Below are 24179 nucleotides of genomic sequence, written 5' to 3'. Positions count from 1 at the left end.
AGAGAGAGAGAGAGAGAGAGAGAGAGAGAGAGAGAGAGAGAGAGAGAGAGAGATGCATATCAACTTCATAGGGCTAAACAAAGGATTTGTTTATGATGACTTTCTTAGTACTTCTTAAATCAGATTTCTAGTACAAGAATTAAACTTTTTGTATTAGAAAGCTAATTTAAGAAGCAATAGAAAAGCCGTCCCAAATGGAGAGAGAGAGAGAGAGAGAGAGAGATTAGAGTAGGGTCTAATGAATCATCAACATCATTAAGCATTTGATCAACCTATTCTCAAAGAAATTATTTATCGCTCAGCAGAGTAAAACCATTTTCAATATATCGTGCTAATTAAACGCTGCAATTATCCTATCCTATCCTATCCGTACTTATGCTCAAGACGAGGAAATCAAACGAATGCTAACCATCCGTGACGAGATGCACGGCCGGGATGGAATAGCCAGTACTGTTCATTTCATCTTTAGCCTTTTCTCTCTAGAAATGAAAATAATAATAATAAAGAAAGGGCAATCTGACCGTTACATCGATGAGGTCCGCATCGGAATTCAAATTGCCTATCGATTTCCGATTTTAAAAGTAATACATAACTTTTTTATATTCCGATTAGTTTCAGCCTTTCTCCGAATTTCTCCTCTAGTCGCCCTCGCCCTTCCTGGGTCTTTCCCTGAACACGCTTAGTTCCTACGCGTCCTCTGCTCTTTATTCCATTAGGCATCATGCAAGAAATGCTAAAGAGAAGGCAAGATGAAGCAGAGGTAGAATGTTCCGTAAGCCTAATGGCCTGGAGCTCATCCGCAAAAGAGAATGACGGTGGCGGCACCGGCGGTGGCGGAGCAGGTGATGAAGGAACAAAGAAGATAGAGAACTCAGAGGTGGAAGAACACCCCTATGACTTCCATGTCTCCGGTCCCCGCAACCTTTCTTCTCCTAATTGGAAGGATCTTATCCGCTCAAGCTGGTTTGCTCTTTTCTTATCCCTCGTTTCTTGTATTTATTTCTTGAATTCCTTTTTTGTTTCAAATCTTTTGTTTGCTTTCCTTCTATTGGTAGTGCTACGTAGTCTTGGATTTAGTTGCCTTCCTATTTTTTCGGGTTCTTGAATAAATTGGAAACTGCAATTTCTGGGGCTTATTTTGATGACGGATTCGATATTTTACCGTTTGTTCTTTCCTTTAATGCCTTATGCTGAAATCTTGACTTCCTAATTGATCTGATATTGTTTCTCAGACCTAAAATACCTAAAAGGAGCATTCTTGTCTCAAATCTCCCCTTAATTTGTCTCAATTCACCGCTTCCTAATAAATTTCCTTCTTCTCTTTTACAATTTACCACTCTCATGTCGTTCGGAAACAGTTTGATGTTTCAAATTTATACTCGATTTACATCATTGCTTTCTTCGATCATAGGCGGGATCCCAATTACAAAAGAATGGTGATTGCCTGTTTCATTCAAGCAGTCTACTTGCTCGAGCTCGATCGACAGGAAAAGCGGACTGAAGAGAACGGCCTTGCCCCAAAATGGTGGAAGCCCTTCAAATACAAGGTAACGCAAACACTAATAGATGACAGAGACGGATCCATCTATGGCGCCATTCTAGAATGGGATCGATACGCCGCTTTCTCAGAATTCATAGTGGTGAGACCAAGTGGCGCCCCAAGAGCTGTGCTCGCTCTCAGGGGCACTATTCTTAAGAGCCCGACAATTCGAAGAGACTTGGAAGACGATCTTCGTTTCCTCGCTTGGGAAAGCCTAAAGGGCTCTGTCAGATTCGCCGGAGCTCTCGCAGCACTGAGATCTGCTGTTGATCGGTTTGGGAGCAGCAATGTGAGCGTTGGGGGCCATTCGTTGGGCGCTGGATTTGCTCTCCAGGTGGGCAAAGCATTGGCAAAAGAGGGAGTTTTTGTGGAGTGCCATTTGTTCAACCCTCCGTCTGTTTCTCTCGCTATGAGCCTGAAGAGCGTTGGAGAGATGGCTGTGTCTATTTGGAGCAGAGTAAGAGCGGCTCTGCCCACACGAAGTGCCGGTGAGGGTGGTCTTATTGAGAAGAACGCTGAGGCCAGAGCTGTGAAGATTCAGTGCACCGAGATCAGCAAGTGGGTGCCTCATTTGTATGTGAACAACAGTGACTATATTTGCTGCTACTACAGTGATCCCTCTGGACCTGAGATTGCTAGAGATGGTGGTGGTTTGGGTAAAGCAGGAGCCAGCGGAGGCGCCGCAACGACAGCAAAGTTGTTTGTAATGTCAAATGGGCCAAAGAAGTTCCTTGAAGCTCATGGTTTGCAGCAATGGTGGTCTGATGACATGGAGCTTAAGCTCGCTCTCAACCATAGCAACCTCATAAATAGGCAGCTGAGGTCCTTGTATGCTGTTCCAGTTGCAGCAGCAAAGATGCGGTAAGCTGCTCTTCTGGTTGTTCACGCTGTTCATTCCTACCTGAACTGATTCCATCCTGGATTCAGGAAGTGTTGTTTGAATGCTTTTTGAATTTGCAATTAGTAAATTTGAAAATTTCTACTTGTTAAGGGTTATTGGGATGCTTATATTTTATTATGCTGCTATGTGTTATTTTCTTTTCTTATCATTGAATCATTTCTCCTTTTTTTTTGGTAACATAATATACCCCCGAAATAGCCGAGGTATCTGAATCTTGGGCTCAATAACAACTATGGGAAATCTTTGATGAATTTTCAGATGACACAGTTGCGACTAGAACAGCGCTTCTATAGCTATAAATTCAATATATTTTTAACAATGTTGTTGAGAGAAGACAAGAAAGGAATGCAGCGGGAAAGCAGCGAAGGTTTGGAAGAAGAAAGTAAATCTTGTATATTGGTTAAGTGTTACAGGAGACATATTTATAGATACAAATGGCAAATAAGTAAATACAATTAGTAAGATAACTATAGGTGCTAATAGCCCCTCAAATTAATCATTCGATTGTCTAATGGTTAATTTGGTGCGGAGCTCGGTGAACCGGTTGATTGGTAGAGCTTTAGTCAGAATATCTGCAATTTGATTTGTGGAAGAGATGTGCTCGATTGCGATGTTGCCGTCCCCGATGTGTTGGCGAGTGAAGTGGTAATCGTTTTCAATGTGTTTGGTTCGGGTGTGGAATACCGGATTCTTTGCAATCGCGATGGCGGACACATTGTCGTAAATGGTGGTCGGAAAGTGCCGAGGGATGCGAAGTTCAGTTACAAGCCGTTTAAGCCATATGACTTTGGAAACGACGGCTGAGAGGGAGCGGTATTCGGCCTCGATGGATGATTTTGCTACCGTTATTTGCTTCTTTACCGTCCAAGATACCAGGGTCTGGCCGAGGTAGGTGTAAAAACCCAAGACGGACTTCCGATCGGTGTTGTCGGATGCCCAGTCGGAGTCCGTGTAGGTGGTGAGCAGAAGTTTTCCCGGAGTGATTGGGAGTCCAAAGGATATGGTTCCTTTGATGTAACGGAGAAGCCGTTTAAGATCTTGAAAGTCCCGAGCGGATGGTTGATGCATGTGTTGGCATATGTGATTGGTAGCGAATGCAATGTCCGGTCTTGTGATGGAGAGATATTGAAGTGATACAGCTAGTTTACGGTAGAGAGCTGGGTTGCTGAAGGGCGGCGAATCCGCAATTGGATTTTTGGAGTTCGGCGTGACTGGGGTGGGAGCCGGCTTGCAGTCAAGCATCCCGACTTCTTGTAGTAGTTTGGTGGCGTAATGTTGCTGTGTGAGGAAGTAGCCGGTGGGGTTGTGCCGAGGAAGAGGGAGATGTGGCCTAGTTGCTTGAGAGCGAATTGAGATCGTTTGTTGGAGTAACTGTTGAATGGCCTCCGGATTGTTACCTGTGACAAGAAAGTCGTCGACGTAGATTAGGATGTAAATGAAAATATTGTTCTGTTGAAAGAGGAGTAAGGAGGGATCGGAGCGACTGAACCCAAATCCTTTGGTTTGAAGGAAGTCGGTGAGTTTCTGGAACCACTGTCGCGGTGCTTGCTTGAGGCCATATAGTGAGTTTTGGAGTTTGCAGATGACGTCCGGTTTGCTTGAGTCTTTGAATCCGGGTGGCTGACGCATATAGATGTCGTCTTGAAGATCGCCGTTCAGGAAGGTGTTTGAGACATCGAGTTGGAGTATGGGCCATTGCTGTTGAAGTGCGAGCGTGAGTAGGATGCGGATGGTTGGCATCTTTGCAACGGGACTGAACGTCTCGGTGAAGTTTATGCCAAATTCTTGATCGTAGCCGAGGGCTACAAGACGGGCTTTGTAACAATCAACTTGGCCGGATGGAAGAGTTTTGATTTTGTATGTCCATTTGCATCCGAGAATGTGTTTGTCCGGCGGTGGTGGAACGAGAGTCCAAGTGTTCTGTTGCTGCAGGGCATTATATTCTTCGCGCATAGCGCTTTGCCAGTGAGTGAATGGAGCAGCTTGCTTATAATTATTGGGTGTGTGACTGTTGGAAGTGTGGCTAAGAAGATTGAGAACCTGTTTTGGTCTGGTTATGCCAGATTTAAGACAGGTTTGCATTGGATGGATCGGGTGAGTGGTGGGTTGAGCGGGTGGAGACAGGGGTGTGGGAGTGGGAGAAAGATTGGGGAGTTCGGTGGTGCGATGGGTGGAAGGAGTAAATTGAATGTTGGGAGGAGGTGTGTGAGTGTTAGGATGGGTCTGAGGGAGTGGACAGTCAGTGGATTGTGAATTGGTGAGTGTAGTTAGGAATTTGACCATGGAGCCGTTGATATGGAGTGTGCAGATTGATGGATTTGGAAGCCGTTGATATGAAGGTGCGGTGGACAGAGCTTCCGCCCAAAATCTCGGAGGAAGATTAGATTCGTGAAGCAGAGCATGAGTGAGATCAAGGATGTGACGGTGTTTACGTTCGGAGAGGCCATTTTGTTCAGGAGTATGCGGACAGCTTAACTGTTGAGTGATGCCCGATTCTTGGAGGTAGGCCTTAAAAGCATGACTGGTGAATTCGCCATCGCCGTCGGAGCGTAAGATTTTCGGTGTGGTGTGGTATTGAGTTTTATCGAGAGCTCAAAATGATTTAAATTTTATTAGAGCTTCACTTTTGGAGTGCATGAGGTAAAGCCATGAGTACCTTATGAAATTATCCATAAAGATTATATAGTAGCGATGACCGTCTAACGAATTAAACGAAGGACCCCAGACATATCTGTGAATGAGATCGAAAGGAGATGAAGTAATCGAAGAGCTTTTATTAAATTTTTGCTTATGGCTTTTGGCCATGTTACAGGAGATACAAATGAGAGAATGAGGGAGTTTATTTAAATCTGGAATACTCTTGGAAAGAACCGGTAGAAGACTGTTGTTCGGGTGTCCGAGACGGGCATGCCAGACAGTGATGTTCGTGGTGGTAGTAGTGTGAGCCGACGGAGGAGGATCTGGCGTAATGGAGATCTGATAAAGACCGTTACGGAGATGTTCACAAAGAAGATGGCGGTCCTTAATATGCTTAATTTCAAAGCCATTAGCATCAAAGCTGATAGAAATAGCGTTGTATGTGGTGAGTTTAGAAACATATAACAAATTATGGGTTAGGGAATTAACGTGAAGCAGATTATTAAGGTGAAGCTTATGAGATGTTTCCGGAAGAGGAAGAAGACCCTGTCCGGCGTGATGAATGGGAAGGGTGGACCCATTGGCAACAAAAACTGAGTCATTCCCGTGGTAGATGGCGGGAGATTGAAGGTAAGAGCCATCGAGCGTGAGATGAGTGGTTGCTCCGGAATCAAGAACCCAATCTTGAGGGTGGTTGACCGACGGTTGGGCTAGAAGAGCTCTCGGAGGGCAAGTGACGGTGGGAGCGAACTTGAAGATGCATCGGTGCCAGCAATTGAGGGCAATGTGACCAATCTTGCCATAGATTTGGCAAGTCGGTTTGGTGGAGGTATTGGAGACGGGTTGAATCGACTGAGACGGTGGGTTGGTGTAAGCCAGGGAGGAGTTCTTGTTCTTGAAGAAACGACGCTGCGTGCGATCACGGGATGAATTTTGAGACGGGGCATAAAGAGCTGTGTTGGATACGTTGTTGGAGAGCTCGTGAGACTGTTCTTGCTGAAGGTTTTCCAGTCCGCCGCGAACCTCGAGGGCGAAAATTTGAGTTTAGGAAAATTCGTACATTCGCGGGGTTGTCGATAGTGGAGACATGAGAAGCTTCGCGTTTGTAAAAAATTTCTTTTTTATTAATCTTAGTTAATTAATCATAATCAATTAGAAATCATTGATCGCTTCACTGCAGAGTAAGGAGTAGAAGTTGTCAAGATCGAGAGGTAGCTGAGAGGTGCGAATCGCAATTTTGAAAGAGCTGTAGGTGGTCGGTAGTCCCTGAAGAATGTAGTGAATGATGTCTTCTAGTTCGATCTTGGAGCCAGCGGCAGCAATGTTGTCGACGATGGATTTAATTTGCGTAAGATACTGAGGAATGGTGAGATCCTTGAGCCTAACATTGTGGAGTTCGTTCTTCAACTGGATTACGCGAGAACAACAGGTGGGTTGGAGATGTCGTTCAAGAACCGCCCAGGCTTCGTGGGTGGTGTTGGACGAGAGAATGCAAGGCAAGATTGATTGGGAAATGGTGGAGAAAAGGGCTGAGAGGAGGTTACTGTCCTCAAGATGCCAGCTAGCATAGGCTTCCGAGTGGACATCGGTCGGAGGATTGGTGGTTCCGGTAAGATGACCAACGTACCCGTTGGCGTTGAACTGCTGCAGAATTTGTGTTCGCCATATAGCGTAGTTGTCCGCCGTGAGGTGGTGGGGAGCAAGATTCTTGATGTTGGTGACAAGAAATTTCAGTGCCGGAGGAATGCCGGGGTGTTGGACGGCGGGATTAGTGGTGTTGGTGGAGGAGGAGGAGGAGGGAGGATGTAGGAGGAAGGGAGTTGTTCGGTTCTTGTTCTACCATGACTTTGATACCATGAGAGAAGACAAGAAAGGAATGCAGCGGGAAAGCAGAGAAGGTTTGGAAGAAGAAAGTAAATCTTGTTTATTGGTAAAGTGTTACGGGAGACATATTAATAGATACAAATGGCAAATAAGTAAATACAATTAGTAAGATAACTATAGGTGCTAATAGTTGTATGGCAGGAGTCGGCGGATCAACAATTCATTGTTTTTTCTATATATATATATATATATATTGTTGGAGTTGCCTTGAATTTGTTCGACCCTTATTTGTTCATGTTCTTGATCGTTGTTCACTCCGCAAATGTTCTGTAGGTCCAAGAGAGCAGTGTTCCCTTGTGGGGTTCGACCTAATTTTTCCTTATAAATATGCTGCAAAAAAGGTCTTAGGGTTTGCTCCGGTTTTTTGTACTCCACCTTCTGTTTTCTTTATAGTGCAGCCGTCCTACTCCTCCCCTATAGTTTTTCCGTGTTTTGAGTTTTCCACGTAAATCTTTAAAAAATGTCTTCAAACTTAGTATTTTATTTCACAATTAAGACATCAATAATTTTGACAATAATGTCAATCCAATCTTGAGAAAAGGCCTACTTAATATTAACCTTTTAGGCACTTTTATGCATGTCCATTCTTATCTAAAATTCTATTAAAAGCTAGTGTGATAATTGTTTAATGGAAAGCGACTATTTTTGTGGTATCCGCCAATAACAATTAATTAAGATGTTTTTTTAGGGCGTCGAAAGAATTTAATTACAAAGTCACATATAATATATGCAAGATTTTAAATTTAATCTATTAATTGAAAATCTAAACCAACAAGTTAAGATGAGCTATATAATTGGGAAAATTATTTGGTGCGTACACCGGAGGTAGAGGCATGTTCAGACTCCAATAAAATCTTAACTTGTTGAGTGAATATGAAGATATTCAATTAGATTTATTTTTTACTTTATATATTTAATGTATCTGTTGAACTTTAAGCCAAGTGCAGCCAAAGCGCAGGAAAAGTGCAGGAAGAGCGCAATAAAAAACCAATCAAAGTGCAACTAAAACACAAATAAAGTACAGGTAAAACGTAAGTAAAGCGCACAAAAAGTGCAATTAAAGTGTACTGAACGTGTCAAATTTTAGTGGATGTTCGGTATCTCTACGTCCAATATTCGCACCTAATAATTTTTCATATAATGGATCATGATTTAACTCCAAGACACTCAATATAAATTAGGTGAAAGATTGTAATTTTGGTGCATCTTCTAATGGGTCAAGAACTTGTCAATTTTAAATGATTCAATTTATAATGGATATTCATGCATATGTTATTAGTTGATAAATTAATCTTATCAATATATTAGTGCTTGCATATTTACTTAAATGTAGCTCATGTTGATCTGTTGATTGAAAACTTTGACTACCAACAAAGAGGTCATGAGTTCAAAATTTATATGTATGTGATGTGTGTGAGTTTGGCATCTCAAAACTATATATATATATATATATATATCACAAAAAAATTTGATTGATCATATTCCAAATTATTCCATGATATACATTTTTACCTAAATTTTATTAAATTTCAGTTTAAAAACTCACGATTTAATATATATCATGCAATTTAAATATAAGAAAATTTTGAGGACATGTGGTGGTAGTGAAAGAGTTAGGGTATATTTGCACACATGTATATGAAATTGTTATGTGAGAGAATAAAACATCTTAGCAATGTATGTATATCCGACATATCAATAGATATTTGAGAGAGAAAAGAGTATAAGTTTTTTACGTGGTAACTCTAAAAAAGGGGAAAAACATGTGGCATGATCTAGTTTGTATAAATCCATTAGTGTTTGCCCTCGATTAGAAATGAGGCGCTTCCTTGAAGGGTAGGCCTTAGTTTGATGTAGCAGATATACATCATAAAGAGTGCATTACCTGGTGGAAAAGAGTTAGCATTGAAATGTTTGTTTGATCGGCAAGGCCATAATAAGCAGACAATAGAGATAAAAAAGGTTGCAATCTAATAACGGTGATCAGAAGGATTGTAGTAAAATTTTCTCCTTCTCCTCCACCTCCCTCATGTGAAGAATGGAGACCATTTATAATTTTCATTTTTTTTTTGAAAGTGGCATGACTTATAAATATGAAAAATATCAATCATGTTAGGAGTGTTAGGATGGATGACCAATATAAATTCCTTCAATCATAAATCTTTGATCAAGCATTTGGATGTCATAATGATGTCATATTTAAGCAATCTCGAGCTCGTTGGACAGTTGGACTCGTCTCGTCTAGCTGCTCGAATCTACTATAAGCATGAGATATTCAATGATTATTTGATTATCTAATTAATGCTTTGAAGCCTCCAAGTATTTTACCCAAAAAAAAAGCCTCCAAGTATGCTTTGGACCTTTGATTTGAGTTCATTTGAGCTTGAATTTGACTGATTGTTTATGTTGATGGGTTAATTTTCTTTTTGACTATAAATTTCCTAAAATCAAACATTGAATGATCCAGAATTTAATTTTTCAAGAGTCGATTTTTTGTGACTAATCAGAAATTAAATTTTTGACTGTGAAATGAACCTTTACTCTCATTTTGTACTTATTTTTGATATATTGAGTTTATCTTCGTTCAGACAACATCAACATATAAAACTAGACAGCAAAGTGAAAACACTGCAAAATCTTCGCACTTCATCGCATCATCTTATTCCAAAACGAAAAGCCGACAATCTCGAGGAACATCATTCCCACAGATGGTGCCGCTTTGCAACTTACTCCTAGCCATTAACAATGGTGCCACCATTGGGATGAATAACTTGACCAGTAATATAGGAAGAGTCCAGGCTCGCAAGAAACACATAACTAGGCGCTATCTCATTCGGCTGCCCCGCCCTCTTCATCGGCACCTGCTTCCCGAAATTCGCCACAGCCTCCTCATCAAACGAAGCCGGTATAAGCGGCGTCCACACAGGCCCTGGCGCCACTCCATTCACTCTTATCCCTTTCTCCACCAACTGCAGAGCCAGCCCCCTCGTGAACGCCACTATAGCCCCCTTCGTCGCCGTATAATCCAGGAGCTTGTCATTCCCTTTATAAGCATTCACCGACGCCGTATTAATGATGGATCCCCCCTCCTTCATATACTTAACAGCGAATTTCGTCATATAAAAGTAGGAGAATATGTTTGTCCTGAAGACGCGCTCCAGCTGCTCCTCTGTTATGTCGGTGATAGAATGCGATACGTACTGCTCCGCCGCGTTGTTGACGAGGATGTCAATGGTGCCGCCGAAGTGGGCGGCGGCGGCTTCAACGACCTTGCGGCAGTTGTCTTCGAAGCCCGCGTCGGTGGGGAAGGCGAGAGGGGCTTTGGCGGTGGGAGTTTTGAGCTGGTTGAGGAGATGGAGGGTGTCGTTGGCGTCTTTGACTTCGTCGGAGTTAGCGTAGGTGAAGGCGACGGAGGCGCCTTCGAGGGCGAAGTGGAGGCAGACGGCGCGGCCAATGCCGGAGTCGCCGCCGGTGATGAGCGCTGACTTTCCAAGTAGTTTTTCAGCAGTTTTGTAGTCGCGAGGTAGGGCGTCGGGAGTGGGTTCCATGATGTGTTCCTTGCCGGGTTGGAGGTCTTGGTGTTGAGAAGGGAAAGCTTGGTCGTGGGTGGAAGACATTGTTGCGAGGAGGAAAGGTAGGGTTTTTAGATGGCCGAAGGTTTTGAGACGGCGAAAGGGAAGAAGCTTGGGAGAGACGCAGCGGTTGAAGATGGAAATAGAGGAAAGCATTAGGTTGAAGAGGGTCGTCGGAAGGGAATGAGTAATAAAGGAGAACCAGAGGAAGCGGAGATGGTAGGGGTGAACATGTTCGGGGACGCGTGGCTAGGAGTTAGATCTACGTGGGGGCGGAATCAGCACTTGAGAATCGCACGCGTCGCGGCGCTTGGGATACTTACTGTGTGCGTGTGGTCCAGTGGAAGATGAGCCAGGTCTATACCAAACAGCTCTTCGCTAAACACGTGTAGGAAATTTTTGGAGCCACCGGTGTATGGGTCTAATGTTTCATTTAGGAAAAAATTTTGATTGGTAAGATAGGTTCATAAATATTGGATTTATTTTAAATTTAATAGTTATTAAATCCATGTTAAAATAAATTTAACAATTTAAATAAAATTTAATCAAAGAATACATTGAATTATTATTTTTCTTTTTATATGATATTTATGTTAAATATAGTTCAAAATAATAAGTATCCATAACACTCTAAAGTAAAAACAAATGAACAAACCTAAAAAAAAAAGCGTATATTTGTAATGCACATTCAAAATAAACAAATAATCATATGCATGTATATAAAAACCAACTAGCAGGAAAGGAAAATATAAGGATCCAATTATTATAATTATGACTTACAGTTAATTTGCTTGACTTATACAACACAATTAGATTTTCTTACAAACTCAGCTCGTGGATCTTCAAGTTTTATCTTATAGATGTATCCATGCTTCCCTTAAAGAGGTTCATCATTCTGGTCCATCTTTCCTGTAACAACATTCCACAGGCCTACAATACTTCATAATTCTATCAATTACAATTTAAAAATAAAAGACGCAAATTTGCATAAGAAGATTAAGAAGCAAGCAATATATAAGCAAAAGAAACATCTTAGAATTGTTTGATGTTTAAAGTGTCAAGTCATGTTTCTATCATATATATTATATTTATTTTATTCTGGATAATAAAATTTCTCATGAGCCTTACTTAAATACACCTTAGACAAATAGTCCAAAATTTCTCTTTATAAAGGTCTTCTAAGGTTCTATATTGAAATGGAAGTAAAGGTTAGACATGCAAAGGGTGGTACAATCAACACACCTAGATCAATAAAATGAAGGTGAATCACACAAAGTAAGCATATCATGCATAGTAATTGAACAGGTGAAGGGATGTCATCAAATAATTTGGATATTTATCTCTTATAGTCTTCAAAGAATAGGAGCTCGCCTAAACATAGGAATTATGACACTGTATGGATAGTGTCACTCTCGATTCTAAATCTAAGTAAAGACTAAACGTATCAATGAGGTACATCCCACCACCTAATTTAATGCAAACTCTATGATGAGACTTGTAGCTTGAAAAAACAAAGGAGGCGTAGCGTGAAACCTTATCAATGATTAAGAATGCCCGTGATCTGGACTTACACTCAACGACTAGCTAAACCCACATAGACGAATAAAATCATGATGTCAAGGCTTACACAATCACATTACGAGAGCCAAGAACTTGCAAGTTGAGAAAGTAGAGAGAGAGAGAGAGAGAGAGAGAGAGAGAGAGAGAGAGAGAGGCAATATGCGAGGACTCAGTCGAGACTCGCGATCATGAAGGTTTATGTTTGAGGGTTGTAGACAAGTATGACTATGCGAGAGTTTTCTAGCCTAGGCTAATTATAGTTCCACCCATAAATTTGAATCCACTGGTTGAGAATTCCGTATGCATAAGGCTTTAACTAAGTATTAAGATAAATTTTAATTGTTTCATATTTCTATTATATATAGAGAGAGTTCTCTCTCTCTCTCTCTCTCTCTCTCTCCCTTTTGTGGTTTTCCACGTAAAAACCTTGGTGTTCACTTTCTCTTTTCTGTTTGTGTGCGAAATACTCATGCAACGCTAGGACGCGAATTTACAAACTCTACCGCCGCGTATATTCTCGCACGCAACAATGAGATAAAGCAAATATGAATGAAAGTGAAATTTTGGCATCTCTCTCTCTCTCTCATGAATGTTTGAAATTATGGGAATCCTCGAATTACATGTCTCCTCTCCCCCAATCTATCTTTGGAGTCTTAGACAAGCTTGAAACTACTTAATAATCATGTATGTGTGTTCCATCTCCATCTCTATTTTTGCATCATCGCTGTCGCATGTCACATATATTATCTCTTCCACCTCATTCAGATTCAACCAAAAAATGGTATTTCCATGCTGGTGTTCAAAACTATAGTATTTATATATTTATCATACAAATTTTAGTATTTACATGCATAACACTCAAAACATCATAATATAATAAAAAATAACAACTCACATCACTGTCCTATCATCACGCCACACATGTGTTAGCGAATTACTGTGGATCTGGGAAGTTTATAGGATATTAGTTCTTACCATATATATTATTAAGCTATTAGATACCTGATATATCATCAAAAATTTATCTTGATCGGGCACGAATCTGAAGATAAAAATCAAGTAGGAACTGTAAAAATTAAATCCGGGATCATCTGAACTTCGATTTCAACAAACTTATAGTCAAACTGAGCGTCTCAGAAATATGAACCCAACGACACCAAATTCAACTCAATCCGAGCACAAATGAGTTTGAATCGAAGACCTGAAGCGCTGTTGGAAGGTTCAAACAACAATTTGGATTACCAAATGGTTTTCAAACATGACATGCTTGTAATAGAATCGAGCGGCTCGACGAGACAAATCCAGCGAGTCTAAGATCGCCGAATTCTGATTTCATTAAGACCTTCAAATGTCTGACAAACGGACCACGATAAAGGGATTCAATATCAGCCGTCCATCCGAACCACCCCACATTTGCCCTTGATCCTCTTCCTATTTATGGGTCATGCCATCCTTAAAAAACTATAAATAGACCTTCATTTCTCTTGAGAGGGGACCCAAGAAAGAAGAAGCAAGATAAGAAGGAGAAAAGAAGAGAAGAATGGAATGATGGAATAAACTACTCCTCGATAACTGCCGGAGTTCCACTTGACGTTCAAGTAACGCTGGAGTTCTGCCTGACTTCCAAGTGACGCCGGAATTCTGCCCGACTTCCAAATGACGTCGGAATTCTGCCCAACTTCCAACTGACGTCGGAATTATGCCCGACTTCCAAGTGACGACAAAATTTTGCCCAACTTCCAAATGACGTCGGAATTCTGTCTAATCTCCAAGTAACTCTGGAGTTTTGCCTGAATATCATCAAACGTCGAAGTTCTACCCAGTCTCCGACTAACGTCAAACTTCTATTTGACGGCGGACCTCCGATCGTCTCCAGATTTCTACCTGACGCCGAACTTTTGCCTATTGTTGGAGTTTTTCCGGACATCTATCCGATGTTGGATTTCTGTCCACTGCTGAACTTCTACATAACGCATTTCATCTAATGTCCGTTGTCAGATGACAGTCTTTCCGACCTCCGTCGCTAGACGACGGTCTTTATGACCTATGTCGCCCGCCGACTACGGTCATGCTGACTTACGTCGCCCACCGACTACAGTCCTTCTGACCTCCGTCGCCTGCTGACTTACGTCGCCCACTGACTACAGTCTTTCTGACCTTCGTCGCCAGCCGACTACGGTCCTGCTGACTTACATCGCCCACCGACAACAGTCCTTCCGACCTCTATCGCTCGCCGATTATGGTCCTGCTAACTTACGTCGCCTACTGACTACAGTCCTTCTGACCTCCGTCGCCCGCTGACTATGGTCCTCCTGACTTACGTAGCCCACAGACTACAGTCCTTCCGACCTCCATCGCCCGCTGACTATGGTTTTCTCTTGACTTACGTCGCCCGCCTACTAGAGTCCTTTCGACCTCCGTCGCCAGCCGACTACGGTTCTTCGGACTTACGTCGCCCACCGACTACAGCCCTTCCGACCTCTGTCGTCCGTCAACTACAATCCTCCTGACTTACGTCGCCCATCGACTACAGTCCTTCCGACCTCCGTTGCCAGACAACGATTTTTATGACCTTTGTCATCCGCCGACTACGGTTCTTCTAACCTCCGTCATCAGACGACAATCCTTCCGACCTCCGTCTCCAGCAGACTATGGTCGTGCTGACTTACGTCTCCAACCGACTGAAGTTCTTCTGACCTCCATCACCCACCGACTACGATCCTGCTGACTTATGTTGCCCACCTACTACAGTCCTTCCGACTTCCGTCACCAGCTGACTACGGTTCTCCTGACTTACGTCGCCCACTACCTACAGTCCTTTCGACATTCGTCACCCACCGACTACGGTCATGCTGACTTATGTCTCCCATCGACTACAATTCTTCTGATCTCCGTCGCCCGACGACTACGGTCCTCCTAACATACGTCGCCCACCGACTACAGTCCTTCTGACCTCTGTCTCCAGCTTACTACGGTTTTCCAGAGTTATGTTGCCCATCAAATACAGTCCTTCCGACCTCCGTCGCCAGACAACGGTCTTTATGACCTCCGTCGCCCGTCGTGTACGGTTCTTCTAACCTCCGTCGTCAAACGACAGTCCTTCCGAACTCCGTCGCCAAACAACGGTCTTTATGACATGCGTCGCCCACCGATTACGGTTCTCCTAACTTACGCTGCCCACCGACTAAAGTTCTTCTGACCTCTGTCACCGGCCGACTACGATCCTACTAACTTACGTTGCCCACCGACTACAGTCCTTTTGACCTCCGTCACCCGCCTATTACGGTCCTCCTAATTTACTTCGCCCATCGACTACGGTCCTGCTGACTTACGTTGCCCATCGACTACAGTCCTTCCGACTTCCGTCGCCAGCCGACTACGGTTCTCCTGACTTACGTCGCCCACTAACTACAATCCTTCCGACCTTCATCGCCCGTCGAATATGGTCCTGCTGACTTATGTCTCCCACCAACTACAATCCTTCCAAACTTCGTCGCCCGGCCCCTACGGTCCCTCCTAACTTACATCGCCCACCGACTATATTCCTTCTAACCTTCGTCTCTAGCTAACTAGGTTCTCCTGACTTACGTTGCCCACCAACTACAGTCCTTCCAACCTCCGTCGCTAGACAACAGTCTTTATGACCTCCGTTGCCCACCTACAACTGTTATTCTAACCTTCGTCGTCAAACGACAGTCCTTCTGAACTCCGTCGCTGGACAACGATCTTTATGACCTCCATCGCCAACCGATTACGATTCTCCTGACTTACGCTGCCCACCTACTACAGTCCTTCTGACATCCGTCGCCGGCCGACTACGGGCCTGTTGACTTACGTCGCCCATCGACTACAGTCATTTTAATTTCCGTCGCATGCCTATTACAATCCTCCTGATTTTCGTCGCCCACCGACTACAGTCCTTCTGACCTCTGTCTCCCGCCGATTGCGAGCCTGCTGACTTACGTCGCCCACCGACTACAGTCCTTTCGATCTCTGTCGCCAGCCAACTATGGTTCTCCTAACTTACGTCGCCCACTTACTACAGTCCTTCTAACCTCCTTTGCCGTCGACTACAGTCCTCCTGACTTACGTCGCCCACCGACTACAGTCCTTCTGACCTCCGTCCCCAGACAATGGTCTTTATGACCTCCGTACCTCACCGACTACGATTCTTTTGACCTCCGTCACCAGACTATGATCATTCTGGCCAAACAAACATGTCAATAGTGATTCTTTGTATTCCTACCAAGTAATGTACTCCATATTATATACATCAAGCCAAGGCCTTCCCTCCTTGGAAGGGTCTCATTTGTAATCGACTGCAAATAATAGTGGATTCATTCAAACTGGGCCATGCTCCGTGATTTTTCCCCCTTTTTTAGGGTTTTTCACGTAAAAATCTTGGTGTCTCATAAATGCTTCACGCTCTCTCTTATCTGATTGCGTGCCAAATTTTTGTACAAAGTTAAGATGTTAATTTTATATTTCTCTACTACTGCAAATACTCCATGACACGACAATACCTATTCATCTTATAAATACTTACTTTCAGGGAGAATAAAGGCAAACAAACAGGGCATTGGCTCTTTCCTTTTCCCCAAGAATATTGGGAGTTATATATATCTTTGATTTGCCCATCTCTTCTCAATTTCTAGAGTTATAGGTAAACTCAAAAGTACCTAAATCTTCATTATTTTATCTTATATCTACATTTAGTCAGTTAGTTTTAGAGAAAACATCCACAAAAAGAGCTATTACATGACATCATCTCTTATTGTTGCAAGTACAAATATTTGTTATTATTGTTAATATAAATCAGCGGCAGTGTCATGGAAACTGGAAAGTATGTAAGGATATGAAAAAAAACATTATGTTTTTCTTCGAAATAATTGATGCCAATTTAGACTTTTCTAATAATCATAGAAGCTTAGTAAGGTTGGCTAGGCACAAGTAGCAAGGGGATTCTTGCCAGTTCAAGTGAGTTCCTTGCAGGATCCTTTGAGTTAGCTTACTTCACTTATGAGAGCCACAACAACAACAAAAAATACTAGTAAAAGTTATAATAGCTAACAAAATAATAAGAAATGGCCAATTTTAAATGATTCAATCGAAATAAACTACACCCATTATAGGGGGAAGCAAAGTATCACTAATTAATGGAAGAGAAAAGAAAAGTCTCTCAATCTTATTCTCTTCCTTCATTCTAACGAAGTTTAGTATCTCAATGATTTTATAAGTACTTAAAAACCCAGGGATTAAAAAAAGTTAATTCCGTGCCTGTTGATAGTAACTGAATGGATTTGGATGGCTTGATCAGTAGATAATGTGGCGTTGAGCAGTCGGGGAATAATCATAAGATTTCGTTTGGAACAGCTTTCTGACAGCATCATAAAGTAGCTTTTTAGTTAAAAACTTTAAAGTTCAAATATTTTTTATACTAGAAAGTTGTTTTATAAAATATTAAGAAAAGCTGTCCCAAACAAAGCCTAAGGCTAAGTTTGGGACGGCTTTCTTATTGCTTCTTCAAACAATTTTTTAGTACAAAAATTAAAAATGTTGTACTAAAATCCAGCTTTAAGAAGCAGTAAAAAAGCCGTCCCAAATAAAGCCTAAGTCTTACCGATTGCCTAGGTACGAATAGCAGCCAGGGGGCAAGTTACAAAATGCTAGCAAGGTCGTCAAAAAAATAATTTTTGCATGCATGAGATCTCTCAAGAGACTGAAGTAGAACATCTTTATTCAGGCAGACACCATGATCTAATTGGAAGGGTTGAGCAATGCAGTTCCCAGAGAACTCAGCCAGTTCAGTCTGACCATTATGTTATTTGGTTCATCAGAAATTAATTTTGAGTTGATTGTTGATCTGTCACATGTACTATTCTGATGAGGAAATTATAAATGAAGGTGTTGCTGACTATGATCTTGCAAATGGCAACCTGGCTAAGGTTATCTTTGCTTTAGAGAAGCCGCCATATTTTAAGAGGGATCATTGGTTCTAAATTCAGTTGGTTCTTAAAGCAGGTGGAATCGAAAGATCAAAATTTCTTGCAGAAGAAATGGCTAATAAAAATTCGTTATAGAATATTGATAAATAATTATTAGCTTCTAAAATCTCAATTAACTAAGTGTTCGTATGAGATAGTTTTTTTACTGTTTTGTTTTTCAGACCGTAACTATAATTTCAATTTGACCACTATATTAGCTCTTTGTCAAATATGATTGTGTTGATCAATTGGACTATATTGTTATCTCAGACCTAAATTTAGTCTATCAAGCTTGTTAGAGGTCCTTCCCCTCCTTGGATTCATGTGTTTTGCACTCGGAAATTTTTCCGTACAACTGTACAGTGCTGTGGCCGTTGTAAATTCTAGCGCTGCATAATTTGCTTGGAGAAAGACATAGAACAAAGAATTGCGATGCTACAAATCCCGACACTGCAGCATTGTCTGTTAAACTAAAAATACAGAATTGAGCGTTGCGGCACACCAAACCTAGTTCCGCGATGCTGCAAGACAGGCTTACAATTTTCTTTCTTGTTTTCCATTAAGGGTTGCGTCCCTTTATGATTTTATAAGCTTCTTTTTATATGTTATAGTGTGAGAACGGTACAAGAGTAAAGAGAGAAGCAGGGAGAGAGTGAGAGAGAAGAAAGATCATTACTATTTCTCCCAAATTTTCAAAGTGAATTTCTTGGCATGGCGTAGCTCCGTAATTTTTTCCGATTTTAGGTTTTTCCACGTTAGATCTTGATTTTTTATTTCTTGTTTATTTCGCTGTGTGGTTCTACTTCCTCAACACACTGCTTTCGAATAATTTTGTATGGGCAAGCACAGCAAGAGCGGAAAGAAAGTATAACGATGACTAGAGTTTGAACGACTATGCTTTAATTTGTAAGATTTTGATTTTGAATCAATTGAAATTAATTCAGAACACATTAATTTTTTTTTTAGCTAGTTTTGAGAGTTGCAGAGAAAAGACATTTGCTCAAGAGTTTCATCGAAGTTTCTTGCAAATTTAAGAGTTAGGTCCGAAACATACACATTTTCAACGAGTTTTTACTATTTTCTATAGCAGCAGTTAAAATCTTATTGGAATTCTATCATTGGGTTCATTAGAACTCTAATTTTAATACATTTGCAGTCAAACTAAACATATCAGTGAGATAAAAGAAAATTAAAATAAACTGATATGTGTCCAAATAAGCCCCAAATCAAGCATTTAAAGCGTGGTTAATTTGATGATATTAATTTGATGATCAAAAAATTTTAATTGACTAAAATTCTTTATATGAATGCGAGATGGGCCTGGAGTTTTGAACTAGACTTGAAAATGGAGAAAGCTCCGAGATCAAACTATTGGCACCCAGAAAAAACAACAAAAAAATTTAAAAAAAAGAAAAAAAAAAAAATTTTGGGGGGGGGGGGGGGTGATAGTTGATTATAATCAATAACTTCTAAAATCTCAATTAACTAAGTGTTCATATGAGATAGTTTTTCAACTGTTTTGTTTTTCAGATCGTAATTATAATTTTAATTTGGCTAATATATTAGCTCTTTGTCAAATATGATTGCGTTGATCAATTGGACTATATTGTTATCTCGGACCTAAATTTAGTCTATCAAGCTTGTTGAAGGTTGCAGGGGTCCTCCTCCTACTTAGATTCAGGTGTTTTGCACCCGAAAGTTTTTCTGTACAACTGTACAGTGTTGTGGGCGTTGTGAACCCTAGCGATGCATAGTTTGTTTGGAGAAAGACAGAGAGCGAAGAATTGTGATGCTACAAATCCCGGCACTGCAACATTGTCTGTCAAATTAAAAATAGATAATTGAGCGTTGCGGTACACCAAACTTGATTCCGCGATGCTGCAAGACAGACTTACAATTTTCTTTATTGTTTTTCATTAAGGGTTGCGTCCCTTTATGATTTTATAAGTTTCTCTTTATATGTTGTAGTGTGAGAACGGTACAAGAGTGAAGAGAGAAGCAGGGAGAGAGTGAGAGAGGAGAAAGATCATTACTATTTCTCCCAAATTTTCATAGTGAATTTCTTGGCATAGTATAGCTCTGTAATTTTTTCGATTTTAAGTTTTTCACATTAGATCTTGATTTTTTATTTCTTGTTTATTTCTCTGTGTGGTTCTACTTCCTCAACACACTGCTTTCGAAAAATGTTGTATGGGCAAGCACAGCAAGAGCGGAAAAACGACTATGCTTTAATTTGTAAGATTTTGATTTGGAATCAATTGAAATTAATTCAGAACACATTAGTTTTTTTTTTTAGCTAGTTTTGAGTGTCGCAGACAAAAGACATTTGCTCAAGAGTTTCATCGAAGTTTCTTGCAAATTTAAGAGTTAGGTCCGAAACATACACATTTTCAACGAGTTTTTACTATTTTCTATAGCAGCAGTTAAAATCTTATTGGAATTCTATCATTGGGTTCATTAGAACTCTAATTTTAATACATTTGCAGTCAAACTAAACATATCAGTGAGATAAAAGAAAATTAAAATAAACTGATATGTGTCCAAATAAGCCCCAAATCAAGCATTTAAAGCGTGGTTAAAATTTTCATGATATTAATTTGATGATCAAAAAATTTTAATTGACTAAAATTCTTTATATGAATGTGAGATGGGCCTGGAGTTTTGAACTAGACTTAAAAATGGAGAAAGCTCCGAGATCAAACTATTGGCACCCACAATCACATTACTCGATTACAACCTACTAACCACCATGCTTCACACGATCACCCAAACACTATTCCTCGACTATGGCCTCCCGACCATGACCAATCGACTATAATCTTTTGACAACTATTACCTAACAATGGTCCCCCGATCATTGTTATCTGAATTTGATCTTCTGACCACTGTCATCTGCCTATGATCTTCTAACCAATGTTGCCTAATTATGGTATCTTAAACACCATCATTTGACTAAGGTCTCCATTCCATTGTTGCTTGAGTATGATCTTTAAATCATTGTTCGCTAACTATGGTACTCCAACCATAGTATGACACTAATATTATGACCATCATTGCCCACTACGGTTATTCAATCACATTGTCTCAACTATGATCTTTCGACAAACATCTCCTAACTATAATCAACTGGCCATCATCGCCCAACAAAGATCCTTCAACTACCATCACTTTTCTATAGTCACCTGATCGTCATCACTTAATTATAGTCCTTCAACCACCACCAATTGATTATAATATCCCGACTACTATCACCCCAATATAGTCTCCCAACCACTATCTCCTAACTACACCAATGCCCACTGGCTTCATCAACATTGATGTATGTTATAAGGCCAATGTATGCCATCAACACCAACAATGACAGCCTTCTGAATTGATCACCTATAAGGTTAATGCATATTGTTAATACCATCTTCAAACCCTTGGTGTCATGGGAAATCTTTAATGAAGATTTTGGCTTCTTTTTCTCTAATAGTAAAGTTAATAATTTATAGTCAATGGGTTTTGGTCCATTTCAACAATCTTAGGGAATTCTATTACAGCTGCGATTAAATCTGTTCCCATTTACACCTCTAGTACTGGTTGCCTTTGGGTGAGGTCTGACAGCCCTACTACTCGTGCCTTTAAGATGCAATATTACTCAAATCTAAATGCTGTTAATTGGTACAAATATGTGTGGAACAAGCGGTATGCGTTAAAATACTCTGCCTACTCTTGGATGGCCTTTAAATTTGGCCTTAAAACTGATGATCTCTTGGTTGGCGAGGTATTCCTATGGACCCTATATGCAACTTCTGTTATAAGGAAGCTGAAACACATAATCACCTCTTCTTTGAATATGATTTTACTTTTGGCATTCTCAAATCTTTAATCCCGGGGATTGGGTCACTGTTGTTGAGGCCAAACCTATTCCAAGCTTATTGTTTTTTGGAAGAGAATAGGCTGAGTAGAGAACGTGCTTTACCTCTTCTATCTGATTATTAGTGCTACTATTTACTTCACTTGGAGGGCAAGAAATGATCGTATTTTTGGCAAATCATTTGATTGCTCGACTACTGTGGCTAGAGAATAAAAAAAGCCATACTTTATAAAACTTCCCACTGGAAAAATGTGCGCATGTACAATTAGACAATTTTTGGCTTAATGTGGGTTTTATGCGCCCTGTTTTGTCCCAGTCTGTTCTGGGACGAAAGCGTTGGATCATTATATTTGTCTTCTGCTCTATGCTATCTGTTTTTGTTCAGGTCCCTTTTTCCCATGGATGGCTTTGTTTGACAACCAGAGAATTTTTGCTGCTGCGGTATGTTTGGCCGAACTTTTTTTTTTTATGGACAATGATGAGTGCTAATGCTACCAATCTTCTCCTTGGACGGTCTTCCTCGGAAACCAGGAGTTTTGATGCTCTTTTCGCCTAATGGAGATCTCTTCTTATTGAGCATTCTTAGTCCTCTTTTGACCCATTTCCTTGTTTTCATGATGTTGTAATTTTATTTTGTTTTTACAGGTCTTCTTTTTACTTGCTTCTACCGTTTTGTTTTGGTAGTTGCTTGCTTCTTTTTATTCCTCTAATTTTCTCAGTTTATTATAATTTATAAAATGGGCTTTGGCCACAAATTACCCAAAAAAACTATTATTAAACATTAATTATAAGGAGGAAAAGAGCGGGTGGACGATCGCCGTCCACGACTTGTGACGACGACAGGGGATCGGGATTCCTCCCACGAGAAATCAATAGTACCTGGTCCTTATTTAATTCACCGGTCAATGGTCCATTTATTTTTTTTATTTTGAAAATTTTAAGCGTAATCAATGGCAACTTACAAGCAAGAAAAAGAAAAACAAATAAAGAAAGGAGCAGAAGAGCTCCGATAAGAAAAGAAACTAGCTCAACAAATCGAGAAGCTCGACGAGACAAATCCGACGAGCTCAAGATCACCAAATTATGACATCACCAACACATTCAAATGTCCATTAAACAATCCATAATCAAGGGATTCAACATCGGCCGTCCATCCAAGCCACTCTCCATATGCCCTTGATCTCCCACCTATTTACGGGCCATGCCACTCTAGGAAATCTAGAAATAGACCCCTCATCCCTCTTGAAAGGGGGGCTCCAAGAAAAAGAGCAAGAGAGAGATCGGAGATTGCTCTTGCCTCCTTGCTCCTCCTCGACCACCGCTTGGATTTCTGCCGGACCACCATCTGAGGCCCGGACTTCTACCGGACCACCACCTATGGCTCGGACTTCTACTAGATCACACCTAAGGCCCGGAGTTCTGCCGGACGACCACTTGAGGTCCGGACTTCTCCCGGATCACCATCTGAGGCCCGAAGTTTTGCCGGACCACCACTTGAGGCTCGTACTTCTCCTGGACCACCACCTGAGGCTTCGCACCACCACCTGTGGACAAAAATTCTACCGTACCATCACCTGAGGCCCTGACTTCTGTCGAACCCCCACCTGATGCCCGAACTTCTCTCGGACTATCACCTGACGCCCAGACTTCTACCGGACCACCACCTAAGACTTCTGCCAGACTACCACTTGATGCCCGAACTTCTGCCAGACAACCACTTGACTACCAGAGTTCTACCGGAGAATTGCTCTACTATTATGGTCTTTTCTGACCCCTATCTCCTGCCGACTACAATTCTTCCGACATCCGTCGCCTACTACGATCTTTCTGACCTCTATAATATCGGCTCTTGTCCTGCCAACCAAACAAATATTTTATGCAGATTATTGTAACTACCACCATGTAATGCGCTCTATATGATGCATGTACATTTGTGACATCAAGTCAAGGCCTTCTCCCAAGGGACAGCCTCGTTTGTAATCGACTACAAATACTAGGTTATTCATTCAAAATTGGTCAGACCCCATGGCTTTCCCCCTTTTAAGGGATTTCCACTTAAAAACTCTTATGTCTCTTATGAACACTACACCCTCTCTCTTATCTGTGTGCGTGCTGGATCTTCGTACAACGCTAAGATGTTAAACTACATATTTCTCTACCGCTGCGAATACTCTAGGACGCAACAATACTCAAATATTACATTAAATTTCATACTTAATCAGATGAATTTTTCAAATCCCAA

At 41.1% G+C, this 24179-nt stretch overlaps 2 protein-coding genes across 2 annotated transcripts; one reads left to right on the top strand and one right to left on the bottom strand.

The window, feature by feature from the left end:
* Nucleotides 1-636: 636 nt before the first annotated feature.
* On the top strand, nt 637-2558 carry LOC110113757 (GDSL esterase/lipase At4g10955). The gene is made up of 2 exons (XM_020846434.2): nt 637-963; nt 1412-2558. Exons 1-2 carry the CDS (start codon nt 722-724, stop codon nt 2403-2405), a joined length of 1236 nt encoding a protein of 411 aa, XP_020702093.1. The 5' UTR covers nt 637-721; the 3' UTR covers nt 2406-2558.
* Nucleotides 2559-9432: 6874 nt separating this feature from the next.
* Nucleotides 9433-10627, bottom strand: LOC110113765 (glucose and ribitol dehydrogenase-like). The gene has a single exon (XM_020846447.2). It carries the CDS (start codon nt 10577-10579, stop codon nt 9695-9697), a length of 885 nt encoding a protein of 294 aa, XP_020702106.2. The 5' UTR covers nt 10580-10627; the 3' UTR covers nt 9433-9694.
* Nucleotides 10628-24179: the final 13552 nt, after the last annotated feature.

This window comes from Dendrobium catenatum, unplaced genomic scaffold, assembly GCF_001605985.2.
Source record: "Dendrobium catenatum unplaced genomic scaffold, ASM160598v2 fragScaff_scaffold_1117, whole genome shotgun sequence".
Taxonomy (NCBI): domain Eukaryota; kingdom Viridiplantae; phylum Streptophyta; class Magnoliopsida; order Asparagales; family Orchidaceae; genus Dendrobium; species Dendrobium catenatum.
This window is presented reverse-complemented; position numbering and strand designations above follow the sequence as displayed.

Coding starts and splice junctions, on each gene's coding strand:
- LOC110113757 (XM_020846434.2), top strand. CDS start 722: ATGCAAGAAATGCTAAAGAGAAGGCAAGATGAAGCAGAGGTAGAATGT. Junction 964..1,411: donor GATCTTATCCGCTCAAGCTG/GTTTGCTCTTTT, acceptor CTTCGATCATAG/GCGGGATCCCAATTACAAAA.
- LOC110113765 (XM_020846447.2), bottom strand. CDS start 10,579: ATGTCTTCCACCCACGACCAAGCTTTCCCTTCTCAACACCAAGACCTC.